The following is a 9833-nucleotide window of genomic DNA, read 5'->3' on the forward strand; positions in this document are numbered from 1 at the left end:
GCCATTACATAGAACTTCTATCAAAAGCTTGAAGATAGACTCTGTGCCTGTAGCTCAGCGGCTTTGGCGCCACCCGTATACACTGGAGCTGGCAGGTTCAAACCCAGCCTGGGTCTGCCAAACAGCAATGACATTTACAACCAAAAAATAGCTGGGTGTTGTGGTGGGTGCCTGTAGTCCCAGCTACTTGGGAGGCTGAGGCAAGAGAATCGCTTAGGCCCAAGAGTTGGGGGTTGCCGTGAGCTGTGATGGCACGGTACTCTGCCAAGGGCGACATAGTGAGACTCTGTCTCAAAATACATTAAAAAAAAGAAAGTCAAAAGACAACTTTGATTCTAGACTTACAATATACCTGAAGCTTGTTCTTACATGCTAGCCTAAAGGAAATAAAATAGTAAATTGGACATAAGACTCCAAATCAAAGAAAGGAAAAGTAAAAGATTTGTCCTTGTTGGATTAGATTTTTGGTGGTGACTAAAAAGACTTAGCTGGAATGAAATAGGGACAGGAAAAATAATGGTAGAGTTAGGCAGAAAGGTAAACGAACCAAGAAGTGACGGAATGCTTCTGTTTCTAGAGCCAAATGGGATTCCTATTTACATAATGGAGGGACATGTTTCATTATAGAAACATTTATGAAGTGGGCATATGGCCACTAAAATTCATTATTTTATGAATTTCTTTGTTTTATAGAGTCCATTTTTTAAAACTTCAGGCTTTTAGAGAAATTCAGTGAAATATAACTACTTTCTTTATGCCTACTGTTGTTGTAGCTAGGCTTTTATAAGATATATGTATATATTCTTAAGCAGTATGTTAAAGAGGAGTATTTCCTCTTGAGATTGTTGATCCATGTTTTTTGATTGTTTGTTTGTTTTGTTTTTTGAGATGGAGCATCATCAGCCTAGCTCACAGCAATGTCAGACTCCTGGGTTCAAATGATGATCCTCCTGCCTCAGCCTCCTGAATTGCTGGGACTAGAGGTGTTTGCAACAATGCTCAGTTCATTTTTTCTATTTGTAGTAGAGACAGGAGTTTCACTCTTGCTCAGGCTAGTTTTGAACTCCTAAGCTCAAGCAGTCCTCCCACCTTGCCCTCCCAGTGCTAGGATTAACAGGTGTGAGCCACTGCACCTGGTCTATCCATGTTTTTCTTTTTTTTTTTCTCTTACAAGGTCTTGCTCTGTTGCCCAGGCTGGAATGCAGTGGCATTATCTAACCTCACTGGTATCTCAAACTCTAGTGGACTCTGGTGATCCTCTTGCCTTAGCCTCTTGAGTAGGTGGGACCCTAGATGTATGCTACCACACCTATTTTTAGTAGAGATGGGTTTTTGCTTTTGCTCAGATTTTGAATTCCTGAGCTCGTGATCCTCCTGCCTTGGCCTCCCAGAGTGCTAGGATAACAGGCATGATCTAATTTTTTTTTTTTTTTTGAAACAGAGTCTCACTATGCTGTCCTCAGTAGAGTGCTGTGGTGTCACACCTCACAGCAACCTCAAACTCTTGGGCTTAAGTGATTCTCTTGCCTCAGTCTCCCAAGTAGCTGGGACTACAGGTGCCCACCACAATGCCCAGCTATTTTCTGTTGCAGTTGTCATTGTTGCTTAGCTGGCCCAGGCTGGGCTTGAACCCATCGCCTTTGGTGTATGTGGCTGGCATTGTAACCACTGTGCTATAGGCACTGAGCCTCTTTTTGTTTTTATAGTGATAGGTTTTCGTATTCTTTGTATTAGCTGAATTATAGACAAGTAAAGTTGCAAGAATCAGATAACCTTTTAGTCTTGAATGAAAATTTATAAATTAACAATTGGAATGAGATTTAATGGTAGTGAAGTCATTGACTCATTAATACTAACAGAAGCTATTTTGTCACAGATTGTCATTTTGGTTGATTTTCATTTAAAATTATGACAGCATCATATACTATGTTGATATTCATGGAATTACAATATGTATCTTAATAATTAATTATCCTTATATTAAGATTCACTTTTGAATTTAAGACCTGTAGAGATGCTTGTGACCTATAAGCCCTTTCATGTTTTATATGAAAAAATCCATCATTTTTCCCCAACTATATTATAGCATGTATATGTATGTCTACACACATACCTACATATACACCTATTTGTTTAATAGCTGTGCAGATACTGTGGTGGTACTTGAGGTGATATTTGGATTCCTTTTGTAATATCTCTTTTATTTTGTTCATCCTTTAGTCCTTCTTTTAGGAGGGTGTCTACATCTGAACAAAGATTCTTCTCACCATTTATTGTAAATAAGTAGTATGTCAGTATTTTTTTAATTGATGTTTACAAATACATGAGAAAGTTATTTCTTTTAAGATCATGGAGGACACATTGTTGCAGTTGTATTTTAGCTTGTGGGTTTTGAGAACATTTTTATTTTTATTTTTTAGAAGAGCCTCTGTCATTCAGGCTAAAGTTCAGTGGCATCATCATAGCTTACACAAACTCCTGAGCTCAAGGGATCCTCCTGCTTCAACTTCCCGAGTAGCTACACCTGGCTAATTTTTCTTATTTTCTGTAGAGACAGAGTCTAGCTATGTCTTTTAGGCTGTCTCAAATTCCTGGAGTAATCTTTCAGGCTTCCAAAGTGCTAGGATTGTAGATGTGAGCCCCGTGCCTGGCCTTGAATTTGTTTTTAAAATGTGATTTCATTCTTCTGTGATAGCAATGTTGCTTTTACTGGTGTAGTTAAACCTTTTGTTTAGACTAGAGTTTCACAACATTGGCTCTGTTGATATTTTGGGCTGGAAAGTTCTTTGTTATAGGGGTTGTCTGTGCATTGTAGGATCTTTAGCAGCATCCCTAGCCCCTACCTAGAGGTATCCTTTCCGAAAGTCATCACACTATTATTTTCAAATGGTAACAATTACTGATTTAGACCATAATGGTTAGTCCAACTATTTATACATAGTGTTTTGGTAGAAAACAAAGTTCCTAGCTTTGTGGATTTGTTGCAACATTTTCTGCTTTGATAGATACTTACTTTATTATATATTATATAATTTCAAAGACACTGTTTTGATATGCACTTATTTTCCCTGGATGTAGTAGTTTTGAGAGGAAAGAAATTTAAGCAACTGTGTATTATATGTATATATATATTTTGAAATGCTTCTCTGAATTATTTCAAGACTTCAGAAGCAACCTGGTAGATGTAAGAATAGTAGAAATGTGCCCAAACAAAAGTATAGCAACGTGGACAGTATTTCAAATACAAATAGTACTGCCCACAAGCTAACCCATACCATCAGGTCAAATGGGTTAGTATTCAATGTCTTTTTTCAGTTATTGTGTATTCATTTAGTTAATTCAGCTAACATTTATTGTACACCTGCAATATGTTAGGCATTATTCTTAATGCTGGAATGCAGCACAAAACAAAACTAAATGAAAATGTGTCCTCTAGCTCGGCACCCCATAGCCCAGTGGTTATCACACCAGCCACATACACCAAGGGTGGCAGTTTTGAACCCGGCCCAGGCCAGCTAAAAATTGCAACAAGAAAAAAATAAGACGTTGTGGCAGGTGCCTATAGTCCCAGCTTCTTGGGCAGCTGAGGCAAGAGAATCGCTTAAGCCCAAGAGTTTGAGGTTGCTGTGAGCTGTGATGCCACAGCACTCTACCAAGGGAGACATACTGAGACTCTGTCTTTAAAAAAAAGAAAAAAAATCTGTCCTCATAGGCTGAAATTCCAAAGAGGGTAGGGGAGGTGGAGAAATAGATAATAAAATAGATGTCTGTATGGGTATGTTAGATGATAAATGCTACAGAGCTAGAGAGGATGTTAGGTAGAATTTGTTGGTGTTGGTATAATTATCATGTTGATAATATTACTTTTATTTTTTTTAGTTGATATACATGATTTTCTAAAGTCCTGTTCTTTGAATGCTTTGGTTATTAAAATTTTCTATCCAATTACAAAATCAAACTATTGGGGGCTGGGTAGTTTAATTATGATATAATTTCTATCCAATTATAAAATCAAACTACTGGGGGCTGTAGCTCAGTGGTTAGGGCGCCGGCCACATGTTCCAGGGCAGGTGGGTTCGAACCAGGCCCAGGCTTACTAAACAAGAACAAAAAAATGACTAGGTGTTGTGGCAGGTGCCTATAATCCCAGCTAATTAGGAGTCTGAGGCAAGAGAATCACTTGAGCCCAAGAGTTGAGGTTACTGTCTATGACTTCACGGCACTTTACCGAGGGTGACAAAGTGAGACTCTGTCTCAATAAAAAAATAAAATTAAATTAAAATAAAAGTACTGGGACATTTGGGTGGATGGTCGGTAATATTACAAAATATGGAAAAGTTTTTTTGGTTACATTTTATGTATGTATGTATATATTTTTTGAGATAGAGTCTCCCTTTGTTGCCCTCGGTAGAGTGCCATGGAGTCATAGCTCACAGCAAACTTAAACTCTTGGGCGCAAGTTATTTTTTCCCTGAGCCTCCTGAGTAGCTGGGACTATAGGTGCCCACTGCAATGCCTGGCTGTTTTTAGAGACCACTTGCTCAGGCTGGTCTCATGTGAGCTCAAGCAATCCACAAGTCTTGGCCTCCCAGAATGCTAGGATTATGGGCGTGAGCCACTGCACCCAGCCTTGCATTTAAAATTTTAAGCAAAGCTCATGAGACTACAGCTTTTCCTGATAAACTTTTTAGAGTAGTGTCATTTTTCCTTTTATCTTTCTTTTTTTTTTTTTCTTTGAGACAGAGTCTCAAGCTATCTCCATGGGTTGAGTGCTGTAGTGTCATAGCTCACAGCAACCTTCAACTCAGGCTCAAGAGATCATCTTGCCTTGTTTTTCTATTTTTAGTAGAGAGGGGGTGTCTCACTTTTGCTCAGGCAGGTCTCAAACTTGTGAGCTCCAGCAGTCTACCCAAGTTGGCCTCCCAGAGTGCTAGGATTACAGGCGTGAGCCACCATGCCCCACAAAACTAGTGTTATTTTTCAGAGATGGCCAACATCATGAATCTTTTACCAAGAATTTTTCTAGTAAATTGATTTTAAGAGCTTCAGAAAAATGTTAAGTTAAATATAATTAGGTTGACTTGGCACCTATAGCTCAACCGGCTAAGGCGCCAGCCAGGTACACCTAAGGTGGCGGGTTCGAATCCCCAGCCCGGACCCGCCAAAACAACAATGATGGCTGCAACCAAAAAAAAAAAAAAAAGCCGGGCGTTGTGGCAGGCGCCTATGGTCCCAGCTACTTGGGAGGCGGAGGCAGGAGACTCGCTTGAGCCCAGGAGTTGGAGGTTGCTGTGAGCTGTAATGCCATGGCACTCTACCCAGGGGGACAGCTTGAGGCTCTGTCTCAAAATAAATAAATAAATAAATAAATAAATATAATTAGGTTGATTTTCACTACTGAAGCAATAAATTACTTCATTTTCAGAGTATTTTTGAGCAATTGCCTCACCTAGATGGAGTTCTCATCAATCAGAGAGGTTAATACAGGCCTAGTTTCTGTTAATGTATACTCATTGGCATGATAAACACAGGCCTAACTATAGTCATAAAATTCACTTGAAAAACAGAAAAGCAACATCGATTTATAAGAGACAAGAAATGGAAGACCTTTTAATATAGTCATACTGATACCGCTGAAGTTAATCATTCTTTTCAAGATGTCAGAGGAAGAAGAAAGTCACTCATCCTATTCTTTCCTTGTTTTCTCATTCATGCAAGTGGAAAGGTTATTGAAAATAATAGCTCCTCAATTTGCATCTTTGCCCCTTAGTGGCTCATATTGGCTGGCATGGCCATTGCACTTGGACTCTTACAGTTGGTGCTAGTTTAGAAACACAAGTACTCTTTTCTGCTCCTCCCTGTTCTTGGCTTTCCATCCCTTCCCACCCCTTCCTACTCTATGCAGAGGGGGGAAAGAAAAGGAACACTAGTACAGTCAGGCAGGCGACAGTAAAGTGAGAATTAAAACTGGGGTCAGTGAGTAATAGATGAAGAAAACATTCTTCAGCAATTGAGAGTTTGAATTCCTTTTTTCCATCTCCCCTTCGCCAACTTTTCTTCATTTAATAAGTCAAATGCCAACCCCTAAGGCATATTTGGCCTTTAGTAGAGGAAGTGAAAAGGTTTTGAATAGTTGTAGTAAAAAGGTGATGTGGGTGGAGTAATGTGAACTTGGCAAAATATCTGAGTCTTGCTGTTTACTTTATTAAAAAAATGCCCCATCATTATGTTTTATAGATTATAATAACGAAGATGAATTTGGAAGAAAGTTGAAGTTCCTCTTGCAACAGCTTCCACCTGTTAATTATAGTTTGTTAAAGTTTCTGTGTAGATTTTTAGCCAATGTAGCATCACATCACGAAGAAATTTGGTCTGCAAATTCTTTGGCTGCCGTCTTTGGTCCAGATGTCTTTCAGTAAGTTGGTTTAAAATTTTTGTTTAAAAAAACTGGATTTGTGAAAAAGAATCATATTATCTTCCAAGGATCATAGGTTGCTTGATGAACCATTTTAAAAATAGTAGATCTCATTAATTTCTCATAGCATTTTTATGAACAGGATACAAATTAAGTAGATTTTATAGATGGGAAAACTGAGGCACAGAATGATGATGTAAATTGCTCAGGTTCATGAAATGGTTCATTGGTTGTCTTCTGACTTTGAATTGGTTTAAGAACTGAATTCAATTTGGACTTTTATTAGCATTTATACAGATGTGGAAGATATGAAAGAGCAAGAAATAGTGAGCAGGATAATGGTTGGACTTTTGGAAAACTACTATGAATATTTTGAGAATGAAGAGGAAGATTTTTCATCTAATGATTTGAGTTCAATTACTGAACAGGTGAGAATATTTTAAGTATTCTATTTGAAGGGAAAATTTTTTGTTGAGAATAATATGTTCTTCAAGGCTTGACAACAACTTGTGTAGAATTTAAGTACTAAATTGAAATTAATTCTCTTGGTTATTTTATGTAAATCAGTAGGTGACATCCATGTAGTATATGTATGTGATTTATTTTTTGAACAATTTCCTGTCCTCAAGAATTTGGGTAATAAGGAAAGGCATTGAAATTAGTATACAGTAGAATTTTTTTGTTTTTCAGTTAAACATTTATTTTTTAAGAATAGTACAGTTTTTTATGTTTGCAAAGAAACTGCTAGCATGGAGAAATGTAGGCAAAAGGTGAGAAATTTAAGTTGGAGGAAAAGATTTGTGTAAATTTTTAAAAATTCATAATTTTCTCTTGACTAAAATAGAAGTCAGTGTAGTATAGTATATAATCATTATTAATGAGATGCATCTGGAGATGAGTAGTTTAATAGTGGCAGGTAATTTTTTAATTCTGATGGCTCTACAATATTAAAAATCTATTTCTGAGGTTACATTACAATCTTTTGTTGTAACTGCTATGCTTTATGGTTGAGACTATATAAGGATCCTAGTTATATTGAAGATAAATAGTTACAACTTACTTATTATAAAGCCATATTAGTAAGTTTAAAATATATGTGGAGGCTTTTCCTTTTTTTTTTCTTTTTTTGAGACAGTCTCACTATGTCACCCTGGGTATAGTGCCGTGGTGTCACAGCTCACAGCAACCTCAACTCTTGGGCTTAAGCGATTCTCTTGCCTCAACTTCCCAAGTAGCTGGGACTACAGGCACCTGCTACAACGCTATTTGATGTTATTGCAGTTGTCATTGTTGTTTAACAGGCCCCGGGGCTGGGTTCGAACCCACCTCGGTGTATATGGCTGGTACCCTGACCATTGAGCTGTGGGCACCGAGCCAGTTATTTATTTTTATTGTTACTATTTTTTGAGACAGAGTCTCACTGTGTCACCCTTGGTAGAGTGTCGTAGCATCACAGCTCACAGCAACCTCAAACTCTTGGGCTTAAGTGATTTTCTTGCTTCAGCCTCCCAAGTAGCTGGGATTATAGGCACCCACCACAACACCCAGCTATTTTTTGTTGCAGTTGTCATTGTTGTTTAGCTGGCCTAGCCTGGGTTCGAACCTGCCACCCTTGGTGTATGTGGCTGGTGCTGTAACCACTGTAGGGGTGCTGAGCCCTGTTTTTTTTATTTTTTAACAAGAAAGTAGCATATTATACACATGTTTCTGCCCCCTGTTTTCTATCATCAGTTAACAGTGTATCTTGGAGATATTCTTGGAGTATAGAGAGGACATTCTTTTGTGTTTATGACTTTATAGTTCCCTATTGTGTGGATAGAACCCTGTAATTTATTTGATTTACAGTATCAGTCCCCATGTTATAGTTTTCTCAGGAAAGTCTTGGTTTATATCTGCTTCTGGTATAACTAGTAGTTCCCCTATTGCTCATATATATGCAGATTTGGATGATAAATTATACAGTCACATTATCTGTCTATCTGCTAACTTTTATTTTTGAGACAGAGTCTCGTTTGTTGCCCTGGGTTCAGTGTCATGATGTCATAGCTCCCAGCAACCTCAAATTCTAAGCCAAATAGATCTTTTGCCTCAGCCTCCTATGTAGCTGGGACTTGCAGTGCCTGCCACAACACCCCGCTAGTTTTTCCATTTTTAGTAGAGACTGGGTCTTGCTCTTGCTCAGGTTGGTCTTCAATTTCTGAGCTCAGGTGATCCACCAACCTCAGCTTCCCAGAGTGCTGGGATTACAGGGGTAAGCTATTGTGCCCATCCTGGTCACACTATCTATTGATGGATACTTGGGTTGCTTCCTTTTATTTGCTGTGGGATTATAAATCATTAGCTCTTGAGAGGTAGTTTATCATACAGTTTTTTGTTAGTTCTCTGATGGTTCTTGTATTTGATTACATAAATTAGGATATATATATTTTCTGGGTAGCCCAACTTTTATACTTCCATGAATTTTTGTGGGTAAAACTTTTTAACCTTTGGAGTTGGTACCTTACACGGTTTTTCAGGTTTTCTTCATATAAGCATTTTGTTTATCTTTGATTTTCTCTTTCTGTCTCTTTCTCTTCACATCTTCCCTTTTACTTTCCCTCTTCCTCTTCCTGTCCCTGACCCAAAGTTAGGAACTTTGAAGAAATAACAGATGCCACATTATAACTTGTAACATACAAACTGAGGATGAAATAGCTATGTATGTATGAATTAAATCAAGTTCGTAGAATTTGTAGTCTAAAGCAGTGGTACGTGAAACTTCTGTCACATTTTCTTGAAAAGTTCTAATTATATACCATTCCTGACCTAAAAGTTGGTTAAAATAATGAACTAATACATCTCTTCAAAATTATTCTTATTTGAAAGAAAATGACAAGAGGACAAATCAATAGGTATGCCTTAAAACATTTTTTTTTGAGACAGTGTCTCACTCTGTTGTTCTAGGCCAGAGTACTGTGGCATCAACCTAGATCACAGCAACCTCAAACTCTCCTGGATTCAAGTGATCCTCCTGTCTCAGCCTCCTGAGTAGCTGGAACTACAGGCATCTGCCACAACACCCAGCTGTTTTTTTCTATTTTTAGTAGAGATGAGGTATCATTCTTGGCCAGATTGATCTCGACAGCTGAGCTCAAGTAATCCTACTGCCTTGGCTTCCTAGAGTGCTAGTATTACAGGAGCAGCCTGCCTCAAAACTTTAATGTCTTTTGATTCCTAAAAGAAATGTCATCTAGTGGTATATAAGGGTTCATTGTACCTATAATTCTACCACTTAGAGAGGCTGAGGTAGGAGGATCACTTGAGGTGAGGAGTTCAATACGAACCTAAGCAAGAGTGAGACCCCGGCTCGGCGCCTATAGCTCAACCGGCTAAGGCGCCAGCCACGTACACCTAAGGTGGCGGGTTCGAATCCCCAGCC

General features: G+C 38.3%; 1 protein-coding gene across 1 annotated transcript in view; it reads left to right on the plus strand.

Annotated features, from left to right (window-relative positions):
- The window catches only part of FAM13B (family with sequence similarity 13 member B), a 97818-nt gene that overhangs the window by 23373 nt on the left and 64612 nt on the right, over window positions 1-9833 (plus strand). The window contains exons 5-6 of the mRNA XM_023514687.1: window positions 6238-6415; window positions 6702-6843. Coding sequence (XP_023370455.1) covers window positions 6238-6415; window positions 6702-6843 — 320 coding nt within the window. The remainder of the gene's footprint in view (window positions 1-6237; window positions 6416-6701; window positions 6844-9833) is intronic.

The sequence above is a fragment of the Otolemur garnettii genome, unplaced genomic scaffold, assembly GCF_000181295.1.
Source record: "Otolemur garnettii isolate 467f Iridium unplaced genomic scaffold, OtoGar3 scaffold00003, whole genome shotgun sequence".
Taxonomy (NCBI): Eukaryota; Metazoa; Chordata; class Mammalia; order Primates; family Galagidae; genus Otolemur; species Otolemur garnettii.